The sequence below is a fragment of the Sus scrofa genome, chromosome 2 (assembly GCF_054392235.1).
Source record: "Sus scrofa isolate SSC_HxYL_T2T_F1_AM1 chromosome 2, Sscrofa_HxYL_maternal_Yorkshire_Landrace_v2.0, whole genome shotgun sequence".
Taxonomy (NCBI): Eukaryota; Metazoa; Chordata; class Mammalia; order Artiodactyla; family Suidae; genus Sus; species Sus scrofa.
The window spans coordinates 95758046-95784145 of record NC_139384.1 but is presented as its reverse complement, the minus strand read 5'-3'; the positions used below and the strand labels follow the sequence as shown (position 1 = coordinate 95784145).

At 46.7% G+C, this 26100-nt stretch overlaps 1 protein-coding gene across 1 annotated transcript in view; it reads right to left on the bottom strand.

Annotated features, from left to right (window-relative positions):
• Positions 1–23681, bottom strand: part of IQGAP2 (IQ motif containing GTPase activating protein 2) — a 338812-nt gene extending 315131 nt beyond the window's left edge. Inside the window, exon 1 of the mRNA XM_021084462.2 lies at positions 23381–23681. Coding sequence (XP_020940121.2) covers positions 23381–23426 — 46 coding nt within the window. The 5' untranslated portion in view covers positions 23427–23681. The remainder of the gene's footprint in view (positions 1–23380) is intronic.
• Between the last annotated feature and the right edge of the window lie 2419 nt (positions 23682–26100).

Genomic DNA, 26100 nt, shown 5'->3' with positions numbered 1-26100 from the left:
CTGGAGGGTAGTAAGCAACACAGCCAGGGCTCTGAGATGCTGAGCCATCTTCCCAGTCAGAAGGTGAGCTCTCTCTAGGGTGGGGGAGGGAAGGATAAGGAGCTTGGGATTAGCAGATGCAAACTCTGATACACAGGATGGATAAACAACAGGGTCCTTCCTACCATGCAGCACAGGGAACTAACCCAATATCCTGTCATAAACCATCATGGGAAGGAATATGAAAAAGAATATATGAATATATATACATACATGTGTGTGTAACGGAATCACTTTACTGCAGAGCAGAAATTAAAACATTGTAAATCAACTATGCTTCGATGAAATTAAAAACAAAAAAATAGGTGAGCTCTCTGAGGGCAGCGATCCAGCCCAAGGGGCTCATTTGTCGAATGTGATTTATCTCTCACTTCCTTCCTTAAAGTATTTAAGCAGGTTAAGAAAGACAGTTATGCTAGGTGAAAATAAAAGTATAAATACAAAGAAATGAAACTGCGTAAAGGAAAAATAAAAGCAGACAAGAACGATGAAGGCAGAGAGATATAACGACACCAAAAACAATGCATAAACCCTTCACGAATGCTACAGGTAAGTTCCAAATTTGTACTTCTGTACTTTCTATCAGCCAAAGCAAAAAAAAAAAAAGTGGATATTCATAAACATGTTGTGGATTTATGATAGAAAGTCCTGTTGCCGTAGAAATTACATTGGGAACAAATGCATGTTTCAGCCATCAAAGGACTTCTAAATGAGCCTATTTTCTGCGTAGCTGTTGGCACTGCAAAGGAAACTTGACAGAAGCATCTCTAAAAAGAACCACACACTTCTGGGTTCTCTTATTCAACACGCACTGAGCAGATTTTAAGTCACTGAGAGGGGATTGAACTGACCGGGACGAGGCGCTGGCTCCTCAGCAGCTCCGCCATTGCGGTTCTCTTTCACTGGGTCAGAGTCTATCCCGGCATCAGTGCCTTTGGATGCTTCCAGGTCCTCTCTTTGATCTCTGCTGCTCCTGCACTGTTCCTTCTTCCATCTGCTTTCGTGATGATGTCTCAGCTTTGGGGGTGATCAAGCACTGACTTAACACCAGACACTAGACAACCCAACAAACTCACTACCCGACCTGACGGTGCCTCTCACCAGTCACGACTAGCCAAAGTCACTGTGCTCACCAATTCAGAGGTCCCAAATTCTTCCTTTTCCCGAATGGCTAGACTGGGTTCCCCAGCATCCCTCCCAAATTGACATGGGCCCAGACTGTCAACAGTGTGAACTTATTTGGAAAAAGGGTTTTTGCAGAGGCAATGAATCAAAATGAAGCCACAGTGGATTAGGGCAGGCCCCAAACCAATGACTGGTGTCTTATAAGAAGGAAAAGCACCCAGGGAGAACGCCGTGTGACCACAGAGGCAGACTGGAGTGATGCACCTAGAAGCCAAGTCTATGTCTAAGGACTGTTGGCAACAACCAGAAGCCAACAAGGGGGGGAGGGGGACCCTCCAGTAGAGCCTCCAAGAGTGTAGCCCACCCACACCTTGATTTTAGACTTCTAGCCTTGAGAAGGGTGAAAGAATACACAAGTCTGTTGCATTTTAAGCCACACAGTTAAATTTGTTACAAAAGGAAATTAATACAACTGCTAAAATGCTTTACCCAAAAGACACAGTATTGGAGTTCCCTGGTGGCCTAACCATTAAGAATTTGGCATTGTCACTGTTGTGGCTCAGCTTACAGCTGTGGCACAGGTTCAATTCCCAGCCCAGGAGTTTCCATGTGCTGTGGGCATGGCCAAAAAGAAACACACCATACACAGAGTATCAAGTATGCAAAAGTGACTTTTTTTTTTTTTTTTTTTTTGTCTTTTTGCCATTTCTTGGGCCACTCCCACAGCATATGGAGGTTCCCAGGCTAGGGGTCCAATCAGAGCTGTAGCCGCCGGCCTACACCAGAGCCACAGCAACGTGGGATCCGAGCCGGCTGTAGCCGCCGGCCTACACCAGAGCCACAGCAACGTGGGATCCGAGCCGCGTCTGTGACCTACACCACAGCTCACAGTAATGCCGGATCCTTAACCCACTGAGCAAGGCCAAGGATCGAACCTGCAACCCCATGGCTCCTAGACGGATTCGTTACCCACTGAGCCACAACGGGAACTCCAAAAGTGACTTTTTAATATGTTTTCAACAGGTACAGTAGGTGCAAAACCCAGGGTCACACTGCCCAAGTTCAAATCTTAATTCTGTCACTTACTAGCTGCGGGCCCTTAGGCAAGTCATTTAACCTCTTTGTGCCTCAGTTTTCCTACCTATAAAATGGGGACAATATGACCAACCTCAGGAAACTGTCATGAGGATTAAATTGGGTGATTCGCAAAAAGTGCTTAGAGTCATGCCTGGAACCTATACACACTGTATGTATTTGTTAGTATCAGCATTATTAGTGGTGACACTAACAGAAAAAGTTAGAAACCCAGTCCCCTTGTCTTAGAATTATATACACAATGCCCACCTCTTGTCATCCTAACCCCTCACAGAAGGCACCAAAAACCCATGGGGGAGTTCCCATCGTGGCTCAGCTGTGACAAACCCGACTAGTACCCACAAGGACTCAGGTTCGATCCCTGGTTAAGGATCTGGCGGTGCTGTGAGCTGTCATGCAGGTCGCAGACACAGCTCAGATCCTGCATTGCTGTGAGCTGTGGTGTAGGTCACAGACGCTGCTCGGATCTGGTGTGGCTGTGGCTGTGGTGTAGGCCGGCAGCTGTAGCTCTGATTCGACTCCTAGCCTGGGACTTACATATGCCGCAGGTGTGGCCCTAAAAAGTAAAAACACACAAAAAACAAACAAAAGATGATGGGATGTCTCTCCCAGGGCTGGACATGGCAACCACAGACCAGGGTGAAGATCAGGATCTTCCACTGAAACAGGATTGACTGAGTTTCAATCCTTCCAGGCTATTCTGCAGAGCCAACATTTTCTCTTGTTAAATAATCCTAGGAACTGCACAAACGATACTCAGCACACATTCCAAACTAATCGTTAGGAGACAACAATCTGTTACACGGAACTAGACTGGTGACCTTGTAACACTCAGCTCATTTCCAACCAGGGAGCAGAAGGACAACCAGCATCCAAAGAAGGAGAATGCCTGGTCGTGGTCCACTGAACCTGGACACAATGAAGCTGGAGTCCTCCCAACACGTTTTCTGACGCTGGACTCCACGGCCCCCGCAGTGTATAAAAATGACCGACACTCACCCTTAGGAAACAGCTGCCCCTGGCATTCAGTCCACATTTGTTCTAGGGCCTTGTTCTTACAGGCTCCTGCTAGCTTTCTCTCTGATTAAAAAAATCACCATGTAGGAAGCCACTGTCTGTCACAAGACAGCCAAACAGAGACACCAAGTCTTGTACAAGAGTCATAACGCATTTAAAAACATCAGCATTCCAAATATACTTCCAAGGATGACTAGGATTATCTAGGTAACATCACCGAAATTGATGAGAACTATCACATAATAGCTTGCACTGAAATGTCTGGCGCCTTCTCGGTACAAGACATGAAGGATTTTTACCTTGATTAAGGCATGCAATTCCGACCGATGTGATTACCCTCATTTTCCAGTTGAACAGCATGAATCAGAGAAGTGAAGACTTCGCCCCAGGTCACACAGCTAATACAGTTGCTCCTTGAACAACATGGGGGTTGGGGGACAGTCAAAACTCCAAATGTAACTTACAGTTGGTCCCTCTGTATCCATGGATTCAATCAACCACAGATAGTATGGTACTGTCACATTTACTCTCAAAAAACGTACACACGTAAGTAGGCCCGAGCAGTTCATACACTTGTTGAGAGTTAACTGCATTTGGAGGAACCAGGTTAACAAACTAAAACAATATTCTGTTTAAAAAATCCTATACAGGGAGTTCCCATTGCGGCTCAGCAGTTAATGAACCCAACTAGCATCCATGAGGATGCGGGTTGGTTTGATCCCTCGCCTCGCTCAGTGGGTTAAGGATCCAGCATTGCCATGAACAGTGGTGAAGGTCGCAGCTGCGGCTCAGATCCCACATTGCTGTGGTGTAGGCCGTGGCTACAGCTCCAACTGGACCCGTAGCCTGGGAACCTCCATGTGCCGTTGGTGCGGCCCTAAAAAGACAAAAAAAAAACAAAACAAAAAAAAAAAATCCTATACACCCCAAAGAGGCAACCAGTGGCTGCCCTTTGCCCTATTTATGGAACCCAAAGCAACTCCCTGTCTATGATGATTTAAAAACCAATCACCAGAGAAAACCATGACTCGAAAACATACATATACTCCAATGTTCACTGCAGTACTATATATAATAGCCAAGACATGGTAACAGCCTAAATGTCCATTGACAGAGGAAAGGATAAAGAAGATGTGGTACATAATATACAACAGAGTATTACTCAGCCATTAAAGGAAATAACAGCTTTTGCAGCAACATGGATGGACCTAGAAATTATCATGCTAAGTGAAATCAGTCAGACAGCAAAACACCAACATCAAATGCTATCACTTACAAGTGGAATCTAAAAAAAGGACACAATGAACTTCTTTGCAGAACAGATACTGACTCACAGACTTCAAAAAACTTACAGTTTCCAAATGAGACAGGCTGGGGGGTGGGGGGATGCGCTGGGGGTTTGAGAAGGAAATGCTATAAAATTTGGTCGTGATGATTGTTGTACAACTATAAATGTAACTGAGTAATTTAAAAAAAAAAGGAGAAAAAAAATAAATAAATGACCAACCAAAAACTGAACTCTCTTAAAAGTTAGGCATAGTGTAGGAGTTCCTGTTGTGACTCAGCAAGTGCGGGTCTAAAAAAAAAGACAAAAAAAAAAGTTATGCTTAGTGTAAATAAAGTATGACACGCCAACCCTTGTCCTGCAAACCACCTGAGGTTGCCAAGGAGTAAATCTTGCCATAGCTGGACACTGGTCTTTATCCCCCATGAAGAAAGAGATGGATCTACAGATGCCCTTGGAAAGGTAATCTCAACAGGAGCCTAGAGGCCAGCATTCTGAATTCTCCCTTGAATTCAAAGATATTTTGACCCTTCCAAGGCAATTGAAGTGGTAGAGGTGTGTGGCAGTTCCTGCACAAATAAACACAGAATTACCATATGACCCAGCCATCCCAATTCTGGGAACATACGCAAAAGAAGTGAAAGCAGGGAATCTGATACTTGTACACCTGTGTTCGTAGCAGCATTATTCACAATGGCCCAAAGGTGCAAACCATCCACAGGTCCATCAACAGATGAACAAGACATGGCATATACATCAATGGAATATTATTCAGCCTTAAAAAAGAAGACAATTCTAACACAGGGTACAACGCAGATGAATCTTGAGGACATGGAGCTAAGTGAAACAAACCTGTCACAAAGGACAGATGCTGTATGATTTCACACATACGGGGTACCTAGGGCAGTCAAAATCAGAGTGAGAGAAAGATGAGTGGGTTCCAGGCAAGGGGAAGAGAGGGAAGTGGGGGAGTCATTATTTAATGGGTGCAGAGTGTCCATTTAAGAAGGATGAAAAAATTCTGGAGATGGATGGTGGTGGTGATAGTTGCACAAAAAATGTGAATGAGGAGTTTCCCCGGTGGAGAAGTAGGTTAAGGATCCAGCGTGCAGTCCTTGGCCTGGGAACTTCTGCTTGCTGCAGGTACAGCCAAAAAGAAAAAAAAAAAAAAAAAGATGTGAATGAATGAATGCCACTGAGCTTACACTTAAAAATGGCTAAGACAGTAAATTTTATGTTGTGTATCTTATGATAAACATATGCACAGAGAATGATGGGTTTTAATTAATTCAGTGAATTTCAAATCTTGGCTGCACTCTGGAATCTCCTATGGCGAATTTTTAAAATATCTATTCATTCCTGGAGTTCCCGTCATGGCTCAGCAATGAACGAACCCAACCAGGATCCACGAGGATTCGGGTTCGATCCCTGGCCTTGCTCAGTCAGTTGAGAATCCAGTGTTGCCATGAGCTACGGTGTAGGTCACAGATGTGGCTCTGATCTGGCGTTGCTATGGCTGTGGCTGTGGTGTAGGCCGGCAGCTGTAGGTCCAATTGGACCCCTAGCTGGGAACCTTCATATGCTGTGTGTGCAGCCCAAAAAAGCAAAAAAAAAAAAAACAAAAAAATTTTAGTAAAATAAATAAAAAGTAAAATATTGACTCATTCCTAGTAGCAAGAGGCTGGACATAGCAGGCCCCCGATGTGATGCACTAAGAGGAAACAGCCTCACTCTTAAGGCTTCAACATGACTGAAGTGTCAGGGATGTGGCAGCACTGCTCCAGCCTGGGCAAGACCAAGGGGGCGGGTCACAGCCGAAAGGCATACAAGGAACTTGACTGGACCTTGGGTCCAAAAAACTGACGATCAAGTACAGCTGAGGAAAATCTTAATGTAGAATTTAAAAATGATAGAGTTCTCATTGTGGCTCAGTGGGTTAAGAACCTGACTAGTATCTATGAGGTTGCAGGTTCACTCCCAGCCTCGCTCAGTGGGTTAAGGATCCGGCGATGCCATGAGCTGCGGTATAGGTCGTAGATGCGGCTTGGTGGAGGCCAGCAGCTCTGAGTCAGGCCCTAGCCTGGGAACTTCCATATGCTTCAGGTGTAGCCCTAAAAAAAGAGGAGGGAATGGTGGATGTGAATGCACAGTATGCATGGTACTGAGGCTGGGGCTGTGGTGGAGAATGTCCCTGTCACTGGCCTGTGAGACAGGTGCTGAAGTATTTAGGCATAAGACATCACAGTGCCTGCAGATGCAATGGTGTGGCACGATGTTAGCAGTTGGTGAGGCTACATAAAAGGGATGCATGTTCAAAGCACCATTCTTTTTGGGTTTGAGGATTCAAAAACATTTTAATTAAAAAATATATATATGGCGTTCCGGTCATGGCGCGGCAGAAAAGAATCTGACTAGGAACCATGAGGTTCCAGGTTCGATCTAGGGCCTCGCTCAGTGGGTTTAGGATCTGGTGTTGCTGTGAGCTGTGGTGTAGGTCACAGACATGGCTCGGATCCCATGTTGCTGTGGCTGTGGCGTAGGCACCGCTGTAGCTCTGATTCGACCCCTAGCCTGGGAACCTCCATGTGCCACAGTGCGGCCCTACAAAAAATAAAAATAAAAATACCTATGACAGAGCTTTACCCCCCAAACAAACAGAACATCTAGAGGTTGGGACCCAGGGAAACTGTGTTTTCTTTGTGAAGCTCCCCTGGAGATTATAATGGGCAGTCAGGTTGACAGCTATGAATTAAGAACAGCTCTAAACCGAGAGGTGGTATTACCACGTGTATAAAAGTCAAAGATGTGCAATTACCTTAAGAGGGTGGCCCGATCTTGGTACCCAGCAACGCTGGGAAATCTTCTGAAGTCCCAAATGATCCCGGCTGCCCTGACTGCCACTCTTCCTTTACTTTTCTTAAAAATAAGTCACCACATCTCAACTCTGCAAAGAAATGAGCTCGATCCACAGCCTAGGAAACAGCTGACTTCCCAAGCGGCAGCCCCAACCCTACTGTAAAAACTCAGATGTCCTGCATCTCATAAGATGAAGTTTCCCATCGTGAAAACCTTCTCCTATCACAGGGGTCTCAGACACACTACTCTTGAAAAGTCTGTTCAATTATGAGGCACCTACGATTTACTTGCGTGTTCATGATATTTACTTCCTAGCAAGGCACACGCTCAGAAAGACAGGGAAGATTCTGGCCAAAGATTATACAGGAAGTATGTCCACACTGAAATAAAGGCAATTGACATTAAAGTAAGAAATTTGACATCTTGAAGATATTGCTATTAAAAGCCAAAATTTTGCCTTTCAAGCTGGAGGAAAAAGGGGGGAAAAAAAAAAAAAACCCCAACCCTCATTTCAAACATCAGTCCAAAACCAGCCTACGTCACACAGCTGAAGTGGCACTGTTTTGAGACAGGTGATGAAGAGATAAGGCTTTTTCAACATTAGTAAGACTCCCCCACGCCATAGCCAGTGAAATAAGCAGCTAAGTTACCCCACACCATACATGTAATACATGAATAGTTTTCAAAGCAATCTTCCGTGCCCCCTTTGAGGCAAACATAAAGCCATTTCTCAGATGTAGACAGAAGCTCAGAGAGGTCATACCCCATGTCACACAGTAAGTAGTGCCTCCATCTAAGCCCTCAGGTGTTAGAGGCTGCCCTGGCCATCACAGTGGCCCTGACACCTTTCCAGGGTGACAAGACTTCCATCACAGCTGCCTCAGTTTTACAACATAATGCAGGGGACAGTGGCAGCTTCCAAAGGCCCAATAAGCTCACAGAACAATATTTTCCACCCATTTTGAGGTGCTAGAGGAGCAAGTGCAATCTCCAGCTGAGGGACACATCCAAGCTGCTTCTCCATTTTGATCACAACTTGACCCATACAGGCAACCGATCTGCAAGCCCTGGGTCACTTCCACCATACACACAGCATCCAGCAGCCCTTGCTGAATAAAAAGACAATGAGTGGTTTACTTCTGCCAGGCTCCTGAGAGTTCTCTCTCTGAGCTAAGAGAAGAACCCCCCTACTTTAATGTCAATTGCCTTTATTTCAGTGTGGACATACTTCTTGATCCACTGCCTTTTACAAGTCAGCCTCACACCTACTTTCCCTTCATAAATTTTGAAAACTCTGATTCGCTCCTGCCCACCTAGGCTTGTTTCTTAGCTCTGCTCCTACAGCACCTCGCTTATCCTTAGGGTTTTCATCCACTCTCTCATTATCTCTATCCAAATGACAACAGCTTACCACCTAAATAGAGCGTCCTAAAGCTCCTTCACTCTTTGTCTCTCTCTCTCTCTTTTTTTTTTTTTTTGTCCTTTTTTAGGGCCACACTGGTGGCATATGGAGGTTCCCAGGCTAGGGGTTGAATCAGAGCTGCAACTGCTGGCCCACACCACAGCTACAGCCACACCAGATCCAAGCCGTGCCTGTGACCCACACCACAACTCATGGTGACACAGGATCCTTAACCCACTGAGTGAGACCAGGGATCGAACCCGAATCCTCATGGATGCTAGTCTGACTCATTAACTACTGGGCCACGACAGGAACACCTCAGTCTCTGTCTCTTAACCTCTCACACAAGTACGTATGTGCATACACACACACACACCAGGAAAATTAAATCTCCACTAAATTCTTCCAATAACAGTCTTTGTTTTTCAGAATCTAATTTTTGCAAGGCAAAGTTCATAGATAATGATGACTTTGCATCTTGAGCAGCAAAGGTAACTGCTACAACTTTTCTAACTATAAAAATATTTTTTATGGAGTTCTCGTTGTGGCGCAGTGGTTAATGAATCCGACTAGGAACCATGAGATTGCAGGTTCGATCCCTGGCCTTGCTCAGTGGGTTAACGATCCGGCGTTGCTGTGAGCTGTGGTGTGGGTCGCAGACGCGGATCAGATCCCATGTTGCTGTAGCTCTGGTGTAGGCTGGCTGTTCAGCTCCGATTAGACCCCTAGCCTGGGAACCTCCATATGCTTCGGGAGCGGCCCAAGAAATGGCAAAAGACAAAAATATATATATATATATATTTTTTATAGTACAAAATGTGGAGAAGAAAAACTTTTTTTTTTTCAAAGTTCACCCAGTATCTCATTACCTAGAAAGAACTACTGTTGATGTGGTGAATGACTCTATATGCTGGGGATACAGCAGTGACCAAAAGACACATATGCCACCTTCGTGGATATGGCGGCTCTTCTATTTTGTCCATGTTGTTCTCTGTAATTTTTTTTTCTTTTTAGGGCCACATTTGTTGCATACGGAGGTTCCCAGGCTAGGAGTCAAACTGGAGCTGGAGCTGCCAGCCTACCACACAGCCACAGTCACACCAGATCTGAGCTGCATCTGTGACCTACCCCATAGCTCTCAGAAACACCAGATCCTTAACCCACTGATCGAGGTCAGGGGTTGAATCTGCATCCTCATGGATGCTAGTCAGATTCATTAACCACTGAGCCCTGATGGGAACTCCTGCCCATGTCATTCTCAAATTCATCAGTGTAGTGTTTTGCAAAATCCATCGGCTTTTGTTTTTTGAAAGATAATACACGATAAAAACAATTTCAAGTAATATTCCCACCCTTGCCCTCAGTCTCCCCAAAGGCAACCTCTGGAAAGAGGTTTATATAATCCTCTAGATAAATCCACAGGTACACAGGTTAAGTCCATCTTCCCTGTTTGGTGGCTGCATCTTGTTTGCCCTACTCAACAGATCAAAGTACACATTTTCAGAGATTTCAAAACTACCACATGGAAGCACAGTCTAAGTTCCATTTCTTTCTCAGAGCTCACCTAATCCAATGTGGAAAAGATATGCCCAGAACCTACTTTGAAGAGTAATATGAAAGCACCATCCTCCCAACTGTTGATCAATTCACACTGACAGGAGCAAACATTCTATCAGAGAACTGAAGAAGACACTCTGAAACTGTCCCCAGAGTCAGGGCCAAACCAAGGAAAGGACTCCTGTGTCCCTGGTTCCCACGGACAGGGAGCGCTCTCTTTATATGAATATTTATTCTCTTTAAATGAATATTTATTCCTTTGGAAATTAAAACTCATTAGTAAATATAGAATGAAAAGGAGAATCTAATTGAATTAGCTGTGAAATGACCATTTTCAGGGAAAACTTTCTAACAGTTCAATCTGGGCAAGGCCTTGGGAAACCACCTTTCTCAATCTGATACTGAAGAGCGGGGTTTAGAGGGTGGGTGAATGAGAACTCATATTCCGTGAGGCTGACCATGTGACAGACTTCTTGCCAGGCTCCTTGCCCCAGCCCTGCAAAGCCTGCCTGGTCAGCCCAGGGCCAGGCAAAGAACGGGAAAGTGACAGACATACCCAAGGAGCCAGGTGGGCACCGAGTGTGGCTGATTCCAATGATGCCTTTTGGGGGAGGTGAGGAGTAGAGAGGTGAGGGGAAACATTTGTATGAAACTTGCTGGAATTGGCACTTTTCACAATAGCCAAGACAGGGAAACAACCCAAATGCCCATTGACAGATGAATGGATTAAGAAGATGTGGTATATATACACAATGGAATACTACTCAGCCATAAACAAGAAAAAATTAATGCCATTTGCAGCAACATGGATCCAACTAGAGATTCTCAAACTCATTGAAGTAAGCCAGAAAGAGAAAGACAAATACCATATGATATCACTTATGTGTGGAATCTAAAATATGGCACAAATTAACTTATCTACAGAACAGAAACAGACTCACAGACATGGAGAACAGATTTGAGGTTACCAGGGTGGTGGGAGAGGCAGGGAGGAATGGATGGCCTGTGAGTTTGAGGTTGGTAGACACCCTTACATTTAGGATGGATAAGCAATGAGGTCCTGCTATATAGGACTTATGATAGAACACAACAGAAGATAATATGAGAAAAGCAATGTTTAAATGTGTGACTGGGTCACTTTGCTGTAGAGAAGAAAGTGACAGAACACTGTAAATCATCAATTATAATAAAAAAAATTTTTTAATGAAACTTGCTGGAATTAAAAAAGCCCAGCAGAAAGTGGGGAGGCAGGATGAATGAATAACCTGAATGTGGGGACATGAGAAGCAGCTGAGACTGTTTATTTCCAAGCCTCCAACATCCCAGTTATTACTGTAAGTTGAGCTTCCCTGGCCCATGAACCTAGTCTCACTCTTTCTAGAGGCAGTAAGGTCTGAGGGACGTCGAATGAACCCAGCAGATGTTCTCTGCTTCCTAACCCTCCTTCTCAAGCCCCATACCACGAGGTTGACCAGAAGGCTGGAGGAAACTAGCATCCAAGACACACTCCACAATTTGAACCAGGCACAAAGACTAACGCTTATTTCAAGTAGCTCCTTCCCATCTCAATAGTGTCATGAGCCCTTGGGCTTCAAACCAGCAGCAACAGCAGTGATCAACTTAACTGTGAATGAGACAACAAGCTGCTTAGTAACCGCAGAGTGGCAGTTCAGTCACTCAGGTATGCTGGTGGCAACTCCACAACCACTTTGGTTTTTTTTTTTTTTTTTTCTTTCTGGCTGCACCTATAGCATGCCCAAGTTCCCTGGCTAGGGATCAAACCTGCACCACAGCAGTGACCTGAGACACTGCAGTGACAATGCCGGATCCTTGACTTGCTGCACCACAAGAGAACTCTGGCACAACCCTTTTTTTTTTTTGCTTTTTAGGGCCACACTTGTGGCATACAGAAGTTCTCCCTCCGGGAGTTCCCGTCGTGGCGCAGTGGTTAACGAATCCGACTAGGAACCATGAGGTTGCGGGTTCAGTCCCTGCCCTTGCTCAGTGGGTTAACGATCCAGCGTTGCCGTGAGCTGTGGTGTAGGTTGCAGATGCGGCTCGGATCCCACGTTGCTGTGGCTCTGGCGTAGGCCGGTGGCTACAGCTCCGATTCAACCCCTAGCCTGGGAACCTCCATATGCCTCGGAAGCGGCCCAAGAGATAGCAACAACAACAACAACAAACAACAACAACAAAAGACAAAAAGACAAAAAAAAAAAAAAAAAAAAAAAGTTCTCCCGCTAGGGGTTGAATTGGAGCTGTAGTTGCTAGCCTATGCCACAGCCACAGCCACACCAGATCTGAGCCTCATCTACAATCTACACTGCAGCATGTGCAAACATTGGCTCCTTAACCAGGGAGGCCAGGGATCAAACCCACATCCTCACAGAGACAGCATCAGGTTCTTAACCTGCTGAGCCACATTAGGAATTCCCACAACCCCTTTTAAGATGACAAAAAAAAAAAAAAAATGCAGCGCAGAAATCCAACCCACCATCAAACTGATGCCGGAAAGATGTTACTGGAATCTGGGTTCTTGTTCACGCAGCTGAAGAATGAACTTCACCAACACACAGGCAGCAAACAAGCAAAGTCTTTATTACAGGAAAGCAAATACCTCCCAGGGTTGCTGGGAGGCGGGAGAAGAGCCCCACCACCACCACCACCATTGTCCTATAGGGGTTTCTAATCCCTTAAAGATGTGGGGGGTGCCAACATGGGGTCCAGAAAGATGTGGTTGTCTCCCATTGGCCTCGCCCAATTATCTATATCAGTCCTTGTCCAGTAGGGTCTTAGGGGTAGAAATGTCCCTTAAGTCTCATGGTTTCTTTGCCCTTCTCTTCCGGTAAACTGAGTCACAGGGGGTTAGGGATTCATGTCCATCTGGGGGTAGGTACACTCCCTATAGTAAACAAGGCCTGTGGGGATGTTACTCCCTGGAGCCCTTAAGCCACAAATGTTAATCAATAGCCATATCAGAGAATGCATGGAAGCCTGCACTGCCTGCCTGAGTTAGTCTTCTGCCTCAAAACATTATTTTTTTAACAGTCAGCAATAAAATGTTTTAAGTACACATGCAAAAGAATGAATCTGAGTTCCACCCAAATTGACAGACTGACTCCACTTCCATATAGTCATTATTTTCCCATGAGTCTATGTGTTCAAGAAAGCATGGGATGTTTATGTCAGTTGCATACCAATTTAAAAAAAAAAAAATGTGTACGGGAACAAGATTTTAAATCCACTTTCTGTTAAAGTGAGAAAAAAGCGAGGACCTGGGGGGAGAGAGGCAAGCGGCAGCAGTGATAAGGGCAATACTACTGCTACCCCTTCTCCATCATTCAAGAAGGGGCTCTATGGAGACACACTCTGCATGTGCACTGAGTCGGTTCACCCTCTGAACATGCACATTCCCATCTGCCCTTTACAGCAGAGAAACGGAGGCATCAAGAAATTAAAATCAGGAGTTCCCGTCGTGGCGCAGTGGTTAACGAATCCCACTAGGAACCATGAGGTCTCGGGTTCGGTCCCTGCCCTTGCTCAGTGGGTCAAGGTTCCGGTGTTGCCCTGAGCTGTGGTGTAGGTCGCAGACGCGGCTCGGATCCTACGTTGCTGAGGCTCTGGCGTAGGCCGGCGGCTAGAGCTCCGATTTGACCCCTAGCCTGGGAACCTCCATATGCCGCAGGAGTGGCCCAAGAAATGGCAAAAAGACAATAAAAAAAAAAAAAAAAAGAAAGAAAGAAATTAAAATCACTTACGTAGGTTCCACAGAGGCTGAAAGGAAAGCTCAGCTCAACGTTAAACACTTATCTGGCCGTCAAACTCTTGAGATTAACAAACAGTATCATGCAAAACCTCTAATAATGACAAATATTTATTGGGTGTCTTCTAAGTTGTACCAAGGTTCCAGGTTACTAGCTAGGTCCTGAACCTAAGCAATACCTAAGTATTTCAAACAGATGTTGCTTCAGCCACATGCAAATTAAGCCCATTTACATGGAGATGAGTAAGGAACTGCATCCACCAGCATCCACAGACTGAGTTCATCTGGGCAACAACATAAAAGATGTGAGACAACATTATCAGGAACTAACTTGCCTTCATTTGCAAAAAATGATATAAAAATGTCTTCTGAGATTCAGCGGTAACGGAGAAAGGAGAACAGTTAAAAGTTGTCCTCTTTGGGGATCTTAGCCAAAAAAATTTCATCAAAGCAAAACAAATAGATCTGTCCTTTCCCGTAATATGGGGATGAGCTGGATGCGCTTACTCCTATCAAATGATATCTCTGCTAACATATTCAACCGTTCTCAAAACTGCAGGAATGAAAGGCACTTAAGCTGTCCTGGGGGTTGGGGGGCGGGGGGGGGCGTGCAGGAAGAAGACATCTTTCAACCCCTGGTGTCCAGGAAAGGATTAGAGTCCAGAGTGACCGAGACTGGAACCTTCCCTATCACACAGACAGGTTCCCCAGCGCCTTTAGCCTTCCCATTGGCTCCCAAGAGCACCACCTCCCCCTACAAGTCCGTGGGGAGTTGACATCACTTAGTCCTTAGCGGAGAAGTGGGGCTTTATCTTCTAAATCATATTTATTTCCCAGAAGGGAGAAAAGCAGACTTAAAGCCATATCATAATTGTTAGTTCCTATAAAATAAACACAAAACTGTACCGAAATCAATGCTGGGATTTGCATGAGGCACATGTGTGCGCTCCAATCAAGCACACAAGGAATAGTGTAAATAAAGCATTCGGTAACATGCTCATGTGTTTTCACTTATTTGAAAAAAACTGCAATCACCATGGAGCAGGTAATCGCGTATTCAGAACGTGGTTTTTTGGTTTTTTTTTGTTTTGTTTTTGGTCTTTTTAGGACTATACCCACAGCATATGGAGGTTCCCAGGCTAGGGGTCCAATTGGAGCTGCAGCTGGCAGTCTACACTACAGTCATAGAAACACAGGATCCAAGCCACGTCTGCGACCTAAACCACAGGTCATGGCACCAACGGATCCTTAACCCATGGAGCGAGGTCAGGGATCGAACCCTCATCCTCATGGATGCTAGTCAGGTTAACCACTGAGCCATGACGGGAACTCCCGGAACGTCTTTTTCTGCTTGCACTAGGGTATGCATCACAAGTTCCTGGAGGGCTTGTAGAAACACACCCCGACCCCCAAGTTTCTGATTCAGAAGAGTTGGTCAGAGCAAGGAATTTGCCTTTCCACCAAGTCCTCAGGTAATGCCCTGTGGCCCTTGATGCTCTGGAAAAACCACTGTAATGACTGAAGAAACAGCTGTCAGCGCCCCTCGTGACCTCGGCAAGAAGGGCCGAGCACAGCCCGTGACTGTAAAAATAAGGGGAGAGTCCAGTGGGATCGGGGTCCCATCCAAGGGCCGCTCAGGAACTGGAAGCATGGGCATTAGCCACTTTCAACAAAACGGGGATGTCTGTCATGTGAATGCAGTAAATCTCCAGCGACATGTGAGGAGGAAAAATAGCCATTAAGGAATGGAGAATATGAGGAAAAAAGAGGTAGAAGAAATCCTACCCTCTCCCCAGGATGACTCAGTTGTCAGGATCTTTGTCCTGCTGTAACTACACTTTTTTTTTCTTACCTGCTCTCAGAGAATTTACCTTCTGAAATGGCTCCAAGTTAGTTGCCCATCCCCCTGGCTGGAATGTGGGAGGCTCCAGGGAGGGTCCAGACCTACCTCTCTTTGTTTTCCTCGGATGCCACCAGTTCCAGAAGCCTAAGCATGACTTCCTTCTAGCCTTCCTTGTTATCCTCAGCAAAACTATCTGACAAACCTGCCCATTAAAAATAGCTCCCCAGGAGTTCCGCTGTGGCTCAGCATAACGAACCTGACTAGAATCCATGAGGATGTGGTTTCGATCCCTGGCCTTGCTCAGTGGGTTAAGGATCCGGTGTTGCTGTGAGCTGTGGTGTAAGTCACAGATGCGGCTCTGATCCTGCATTGCTGTGGCTGTGGCTCCGATTGGACCCCTAGCCTGGGAACTTCTATATGCCCGAAGTGCAACCCTAAAAAAAGCTCCCCAACCTAGAATCGTGGGGAAGGGGCCTCTGAGCAGCAGAGGGCAACACACACACACACACACACACACACACACACACATCTTACCCACTGTCCTGCTGTTTCCCGCCCCACACATTCCAACCACACCCACTGTTCCCACCATCCCCCACCTCAATGGGCCACTTGAGATAAAATCTAAAGAAAAGTTTAAAAAAAGGAGAGGGGCCCTCTGAAAGAGCAAGATAACTTTCGAAAGAAACTAGATTATACCACCCTCCTCAAGACAGCTCTAAAGGCATTTTGTTGCCTACAAATACAGAATTCCATGATGAATTCTCCTCTGGCTACACCCTCCCTCCAAGGCACCTATTCACACATCCTAGGCATCAACTGCACCAAAACAGCCACACAACAATACACTGGAATGCCTTTTGGGTTTTCCTCTGACCTCCCTCAGGGTCATGGTCACAACCTTCCCACTTTCCTCTCCAAATCCGAACCCATCACTTGTGTGTCTTCACTTCCACAGAATCTGAAAGCGCATTAATAGAACTATAAGCGATATTCTTCATCTTCCAGATTCTTTTTCTTGGCCCTATTCACACCATGTGTAAGTTCCCGGGCCAGGGATCAAACCTGTTCCCACAGCAGGAAAGTGCCAGGTTCTTAACCACTAGGCCACCAGGAAACTCCGAGACTCTCTTATAAGCTGTAACCATCTTAGTCATTCTTCCTTCATCCACAAGGGTGCTGCACATGTTAGGTGCTCAATTAATTGAAACTCCTATAATGTGTTTACCAACATGTCCCAGGAACCACACTGGCCACTGCTACAAGAATATAAGCACCACTCCTCAAGTTATAGGAGAAAACGCCAAGCCGATTCGGGCATTTAATGGCCAAGTCAGGATTTAAACCCACATCTACTCAACACCAAAGCTTCTGCCACCTCACTGACACCATTCTGCCTTTCAAGGGAGAAAAATAAAAGGGAAGAGTAAAGTGAAAAAGCATCAGCTCCCTGGTCAGCCAACCCACTACACACTCCTGTCTGAATTCCCATCAACCCCAAACTTTAAGGCTTAGCCAGTATACGTAATAAAGTGTGTTTTATAAATCATCCTATTTGGAATCATTTGAGCGTGCTGCTGTATTATGGAAAAGCCTTTCTTTCATTTCAGGGCCTCACAGCAATATGGGATGTCTTTCCATGTACCTAAAAGGTTTTGATGAAGCCTGGATACACTCTATAAAAAGCCCACATATTCTTCAATGTTTTTCCTTGGGGGTCAAAAAAGCAAAATCAGCTCTTGAGAATACCACCCGTGCATTTTTTTTTTTTTTTTCTTTTTATGGCCTACCTGCTTCACATGGAAACTCCTGGGCTAGGGGTCTAATCGGAGCTGCAGCTGCGGGCCCTCAGTCAGAGTAACACCAGATCTGAGCCACACCTGTGACCTACACTGAGGCTTGTGGCAATACCGGATCCTTAACCCACTGAGCAAGGCCAGGGATCAAACTTGCATCCTCATGGATACTAGTCAGGTTCTTAACCCACTGAGCCACAGTGGGAACTCCCCACTCGTGTACTTTTAAAACAGCACCGTATCCAAATGGCTACAGGTTCTGCTGTTTGATAATATCATGACAAACCCCTGAAACAGGCAGAAAGGCGGGGAGAAACCCCCTCTGATGTATCAGTGGAGGCAAAATGCCAACAGCCTATGAGAAACTGCTTCAGGATCTGAGAGCCGTGGCTTCCACAGCCCCTGTTACCAACCAACTAACTGTGTGGTTTTAAGACATCCTGGCTTTGAGCTTCTGTGTGACAAGGGAAAACCACTGGCCCTTTCGGAAGCCATGAGCAGATGATAAGAATGGCACCTAAAACCCTCCCAGTACTTGGTAAATTCACCAACTAAAATTCCACACCCCATGCTGAAGTGCCTGCCCTGTAGCACTTACCTAGCAGATGGGAAGCTGAGTAGCCTTTGTTTCTCGTGTTTGGTACCATGAAGATATGGCAAGCATTAGATCTGCTTGTATACTAGCCTTTGGCTGTTGTTACTGGGTTTTTTTTTGTTGTTGTTGTTTTTTTTTTTTTTTTTTGCCACTCCGTGTGGTTGGCAGTTTGATATGGGATCTCTGTTCCTAGACCAGGAGTCGAATCCAGGCCGCAGAGGTTAAAGTGCTGAGTTCTAACCACTAGAGCACCAGGGAACTCCCTATAGCCTATCCTTTTAAATATAATGAAGTGTTAGAAAGCTTACAGAATGGGGAAGTGAGGGGCAAAAGCAAACCCATGGTTCCCTAGAGAAAAGGGGATTTGCCAAAACCTCAAACAACATGAAGTTCTGCAACAAGCTTGGTACTAGATGCTTAAACTCTCCCCAACAAGTCATATGTCATTCAAGTTAAAAGCCTACTAACAGAACACTTGAGCTGTTGACCTGAAAGATCCTTTTGAAAAGCTCAAGCAAAACACTAGCGCTGAAAGGAGGGTCTTGACTTTTTGTCTATTTCAGACAGCATGGCAGGGCCACGCTGCCTGCAGCCCTCTGCCTTCAAAGGAAAGCACTGGCAGATAGACCTTTAGAGCCAGGTTGCCCATCCTGCCTTACATACCCGAGCTGAACGAGTTCAGAACTGAAGTGTCTGGTACTGGGGAAGGGGTGAGAGGTGTAGTTGTGCTGATCACCCCAACAGGTCATTCCCAGATGATGTGGGAATCTCACCATTCAGACAAGAGCATCGGTCAGGAGTTCCCGTCGTGGCACAGTGGTTAACGAATCCGACTAGGAACCAGGAGGTTGCGAGTTCGATCCCTGGCCTTGCTCAGTGGGTTAACAATCCGGCCCAGGAGCTGTGGTATAGGTTGCAGACGCGGCTCGAATCCCGCATTGCTGTGGCTGTGGTGTAGGCCAGTAGCTACAGCTCCGATTCGACCCCTAGCCTGGGAATCTCCATATGCCACGGGAGTGGCCCTAGAAAAGGCAAAAAGACAAAAAAAAAAAAAAAAAAAGAGCATCAGTCAAAAGCTCACAGCATCTGCCAGAACCTTCCCCCTCCCCGCTCCACCCACAGCCATGCGGGGTTTATGTCAGCCGTCTTAAGAGAAGCAGTGTTAGCGTGGATCCCTTACAACAATCCTCATGAAAGGAAAGCTTTGCAGAGAGTAGCAAACCATCGTTCCTGCCAGACACATTGATTACTGACCCCCCGGAGGCACTTAAACGTTGATTGGATCCTCCGAGATGCAATGAGTGAAATCACCTAGGTCTAGTCGCAAAGCCCCTCTCTGCTAGCGCTGGTCTTTTTAACTCTCAAGTAACTGGAACAAAACTTTAGACAGATCATGACAGCAATGTGTTTTCAGAATTCCTTTGGCAAATACACCACACTTCGTTACAACGGCACAAAAGTTCCTGGCAAATCATACCTAAGCATAAGTTTCATTTAAATTTAGTTTATTTTTTAAATTTGTTATTAGTTGATTGATAATGTTCTGTCAATGTCTGCTATACAGAAAAGTGACCCAGTCACACATATACATACATTCTTTTCCTCACATTATTATGTTCTATCACAAGTGATTGGATATAATTCCCTGTGCTATACGGCAGGATAAATTTACTTTTTTTTTTTTTTCTTTTTAGGGCTGCACCCTCAGCATATGACGGTTCCCAGGCTAGGGATCCAATCAAAGCCATAGCTGCCCGCCTACGCCACAGCCACAGCAATGCCAGATCCGAGCCATGTCTGCAACCTACGCCACAGCTCATGGCAACACCGGATCCTCAACCCACTGAGGGTGGCCAGGGATCAAACCTGCAACGTCATGGTTCCCAGTCGGATTCACCCCAGCCGTGCCACGACAGGAACTCTTAAATTTATTTTTGATTGTAGAAAGATACCTTGCGTATAATATAATACTCTACTCATGTCTAAGTGCTTTAGTGAGCTAACCTGTCAGCTTTGTTCTGTAGTAACATCTCACAAAATAACTTCATGGGTTGCTGGAGGATATGGCCAACGTGGGAGAAACAAGGATCAAACAGAAATGGTCTATTTAATTTTAATTCAGCACTCCAGTGTGCAAGTCAGGGAGACGTGACAATCTCTCACGTCAGAAATCTGAGAAGGGAGCCTTCATGGAGAACTCATTGAGAAATCCCTCAAGGGCAACTTGCTATGTGGCATTTGACAAACCAACACCCATTAGCTCTGTGCAAAGGAGAGACACCTTCACAGCCTGAGTTAATTTGCTCTGTACAAGAATTACTGAAATACATGACAGTGTAAGGGGAGAAGAGATGACAGAACAACTGACCAGACCTCAAGCAAGTGCAACGGCTCTAAGGCAAAGTACCAAAAAGTTGTTTTACAAGCCCAGCGAATACGTTTTACTCAGAATGTGGGCCCCTAGAACTGAAATGACAACAATATATAGGGGATGTATCAGGACTTTGCTTATTTTTAAATGTCAGGGATAAAGCCTGCTTGGTATAGTTTGAGGTTTTACTGAATCTATACTTACCAAAGCCACAAACAAGAAAAAGCACAGCCCATGATGCAACAGAGCAAGTACAATCCTGCGTTCCCTTTCCCTGGCCTTCTTGTGAAGAGCTCAAAGCACTACTTTCGATCTCATGTTGACACAAGATTCAGGAAACCAACACCCATCAGAAGTTATATATTCTAATACATCACACCGCCCACTTTTGCAGGAATAGTCAATGTTAGGTAGTATCTTTGAGCACTAAAGCCCATGCCACTAGATTTTTTAAAAATACACTATGAACATACACCATCCATGAACCTGGTATCAAAGTCATAGAAATGAGAGTTCCCATCATGGCTCAGCGGAAACGAATCTGACTAGTACCCATGAGGACACAGGTTCGATCCCTGGCTTTGCTCAGTGGGTTAAGGATCCGGCATTGCCCTAAGCTATGGTGTAGGCTGGCAGCTATGGCTCTGATTAGACCCCTAGCCTGGGAACCTCCCATATGCCTCACGTGCTAAAATGACCAAAAAAAAAAAAAAAAAGTCATAGAAATGTTAATTGTAAAGACCTAACAGGTTATTGTATTAAAGCCTCAATATTTCAGGGTGGCCATCAAGTCTGGAAGTTGGCAAATATTGCCCATTTTTTCCCTATGTTGAGTGACCAACATAGCACTTGATGAAGTCAGAAAGGGTAAATGGGACTGATTGCTACAAGAGGGCACACCCCCATTACGCAAGACTCCTAAGAAAAGCTGGGTGATTATTTCCAAAGAAAATGGCCACGTGGAGTGCGCTTCCTGTTTGCCGGACCTGAACCTCATTGAGTGCTGCTCCTACAGCGCTCAAAAACCAAAGGTGTGTTCCATGAAAACTGAGCACCATCACAGAAGCCCATGCAGAGACGGATGGAAATTCTGCATCAATGCATTGCATTCACTCCAACTTTGCCCAGCACAGTGAATCAGTGAGCAACTACACACTGAACAGATCATGGTTTAAAATGTGCTACCAAAACCCGTTTTGTTAGGCATACTCACCTAGGTTCCACACTTTGTGGCCATCGTATAACCTGACACAGTGAAGCTACCATGTATTCTGGGAACTTGACACGTAAAGGACATTCACCAACCCAAGGACGCTTGACACCATTCTGGATGAACACATCCCAACCCAAGAAGCTCTGCTGTCTGTGGTTTAGCAACAGGCAAACTAAGGCTGCAAAGAGCTGGGCTGGATTAACTGTAAAATGCATTTCCCTAGAGGAGAGGCTGCAGCTGACTCCCCAGGCAGCCTCACTGCCTGACACAGTAAAGGTCACAGGGGAAAACTAACTTCCCATCTCTGATTGGGTCCATTCCAAGATTGGCGGGGAGAAAGAGGGTGCACAAGCTGACTACTCCCCTTTATTAGGCACGCCGGTGTCCCTCACCACCAGCCAGAACTACAAAACAAAACGCTGCAGTAAGTATCACCACCTTAACCCAAGCTTGTTACCCTTGCCACCAAGGCCAGCCTGGGCAAAAGATTAACCTGTGATCCATCCGTGGCCATGGGTTCACTGACAGGTCCAACCCTGTTGAGAGAGCGCGCCAACTTTCTGTTTGTTTTAAAGGAAATACTTCCTGGCACATGTTTGGTAAAGCTCTGAACTCTGCACATGAAGCCACGTGGTTGGTGCTAACCTGGCTCTATCCACTCACGATCCGCCAAAGCAACCTCTTTCCGAGGGCAGCCCCTGGCTGGGTAACAGACACCACCTCGTTCAAGTCACGCGGGCTGCATCCGGATCCCGAGGAGCCCAGCACCGCGTCCTGTCCCCGCCACAATCCTCCTGCGCGCCACACAGTCTCGGCAGAGCCAGGGGCGGGGTGACGGGGTAGGGTTGGAGAGGGGGTGGGGCGCCAGAGGTGACCCTTTCAGCTGCACCAGGAAAGGGCTCCCACCTGTGGGGCCCAAGAGGTCTTGCGGCCCAGGTGAAGTCAGAGGCAGACGGGTAGGAGGAGACGCCAGCCCTTCCAGGAAAGCCAACCTTACCACTAGCGCGGGCACGTAACTTAGGGAGCCCACCTGTAGCCACTGCAAACAAACTTTCCTCCCCTTCAGAGTCGGAAGAATCGGGTCCCTTACGCCACCCCCTGGCCCGAACCAGCAACCTGCCGGGAGCTCCGCGGGTTCCTCACCTGACACCCCTAAACCCCCAGCCTGGCGTGTACCAGGGAGCAGACCAAGCGCTGCCTCGAGCCACCGTGGGGTGTGCGGATAGAGGATTGAGGTGCCAGCTGGGGATTAGGAATTTGCGGGGAGAGCGGGAGGACGCCGCTCAACAGCCCTTGCAACTCCAGCTCCTAACTTTGCAAGCCACCCAACCGCTGCCCTCCGGTTCCCTCCGCTTCTCCAACTCCGGCCTTGCGGAGGGGGCTCCCCAAGGCCGGCGCAGCCCGACGAGCCCAGCGCACTTACAGCCATAGCGGGGTCTCTGCAGGGACGCCTGCTCCTCGTGGGGCATCCTACGCAGCTCCGGGGGCCCGCCCGGGGCGCGCCCCCCGCGGCTCCCCTCGCTAGCCAGGCTCGCCGCTCCGCGCCCCGCCGGCGCGCTCGTATCCGGCTTCTCGCTGGCCGCCCCGAGTTGGGCGCCCCGCTCTCTCGGTGTTCCCTCGTCAGCGCCCGCTGCGGCCGCCGCGCGCTGACACCCGAGCAAAAGTGAACTCTCCTCCCTCGCTTGCTCCCGGCTGCCGCCGCCGCCGCCTCCCGGACAGGTTTCCTTTCTCCTCCAGCCCGGCCCCGTTATCCACCGCGGTGGGAGCGCGCGCCGCGGCGCAGCGACCTCTACCGCGCGCGGGGCGCAGCGCCGGCCTCCTGGACCCGCCCCTACCCGGCCCGGGGGCTGCGCGGGCCCTGGGCCGGGATCCCCTGCAGCTGGGGCCGCGGGCGCCCCGCCTGATTTTTCACTTGTGGAGAGTTTAGAGGGTGGAAGTGAACCTCCGCGGAGAAGAGCAAGAAAAACCGCAGAAGACCCAGGCAGCCCCAGCCGCCCAGGGTGTTGCTCAGTTACAGGACAAACAGTGCGGTTCCTTTTCCTCCGGGGAGATTAAGCCTTGACCTTTTTTTTTCTTTTTTCGTTTTTTCCTTCACACGTTGCTTCTGACTCCTTGTCCACAAAATACAGGGTTCCCCTTTCATGACAAGAAACTGAGAGTGTGTGCTTGCTGGAGGGACAAGATAAACACTCCCCGAGCAACCACTCAAAACGCAACTGCCTGCCAGTCATCCTCTGCTCACCTTCGGCCTGCTCCCCTCCCCCAAGTACAGAACTATGGCCCAGCCCTGCTAGCTGGGGTCTCACACCACAGAAACCTTTTCTGGTCATGCTTTTAAGGAAATTAAACTGCATGTGGTAATTTTAAAATTTTTGTTTTTTTTTTTTTCGTGCAGTCACCTGGAGCTGTTTTTCTCTTTGTGCCTCAGAGTGATAAGATCTGGAGGAATGTGGGACACTTCTATACCCGTGTCCTCACCCGTTTGTCAAATGTGGAATGTGTGGGTGACCAGATGGCTGGCCAAATAAAATATCTGAGGTGGGGTTATGAGATGAGTTCATTGGAGAGAAGGTGGCATGGGGACACCAACCGGTTCTCAGTCTGCAAAGATGCAGAGCGGCCAGATGTTTTCTGTTTCGCGTGGGAGCTGCAGTTCCCAAACTTGTTGAAACTCAGATTCTGGGGCCCCACCCTCAGAGTTCTCAATTCAGTTGGTCTGGTCTGGGGCCTACGAACCTGCATTTCTAACAAGCTGCCCTGTGATGCTGACATTGCAGATGTTGGAAAATGTCTAACACAAGGCACAAGAGATCTCTGCTGGACTCAGAGGGAATGTCTTCCCATGGGAGAGCAAGGGGATTCTATCCTGCTCCTCTCTCTTTATTTTCTAGAGGCATTAGATTCTCATCTGGTTGGAGGGGTGAGTGGGGTTTTTTCCTCCCTTAAAAAAAGAAGACATCTCTTATAAGAGTAATTCAAAGGTGAATTGGCCACACTCTGAGGCACAGCAGGCTGTCAGTCAGTGTTCACCCAGATATAGGCATATAACAGAAGAATTTCCTGTGATTCCAGACATGCCAAATTGGATAGCTCAAGTTCATCTCAGTGATCCCATATATTGCATCCTGATAATTAAGCCCTTACACCTATAAATTGTCAGTATGAGGGTATGACTTAGGATTCAAATAAGTGGATAGCCTATGCACTTTGAAGTGGGAGGAAAATCACTATAAACCAAATGGTCAAGGAAGATGACAGCGTTTGAATGCATGGTTTAAGGTGGACCTTGAAAAAATGGGTAAGAGAATTAAAAAAAAAAGAAAAAGAAAGAAAAATGGGTAAGAGTTGAATGGAGAATGTCTGCTCTTGGAGGGCAGGCAAGAACAAGGGACAATAGCACGGGGCATGAGGTTGGGTGAGGGTAGGAACTTGGAAGCTGATATCAGATCACGGAGGACAATGACATCAGGCAAAGGGACTGGATGGATATATCATAGAAGCATCTGAGCGCTCTTCAAGCTTTGGGGCATGGGAGCTGCACGATGCAAGGGAGTTTAGGGAAGGGGACTCTTGCAGGTTATAGGATGGAGTGCGGCAGCTAGGAGATGCTGACACGTGGTGGAAGGGCTGTGGCAAAGGTGCAAGAGGGAAGTAAGGAGCGCTTCAGTGAGGTTGATGCCAGTGAGAATGATGAAGGGGAAGTTTTAATACAGACAAGTTGGTGCCATCAACACTTGTATAGATGTCGCCAAGTGTAGTCAGTAAAGTACATATCTGTTAATGGGACAAAGTGAAGGTTAAAGCATAAAGTGGTGGTCTCAGCTGGTCAGCTCTTCTCTGAAGGCTCTGAAGAGGTTTCAACACTCTAGCTTGGCTAAAGTTTCTATAGAGAACTTAATGCTAAGAAGAAATGATAAAAGCAAATTCTCCTTTTTTTTTTTTTTTTTTGGCAAGTGTTGAAATTAACCTTTGGGAGTTCAGTCTGCATTCCCTGGGAAAAATTATCTCACACATCAGTGCTCTGCAGAATCTCAGAAAAGAAATTTGTCTGCAGAATTCTGGGCTATTTTCTCTTAGGGTTTGACATTGGAGAGAGATTCAAATAAATACAAGGCCACGTGCCAGCTTACTTTGCCATCTGAC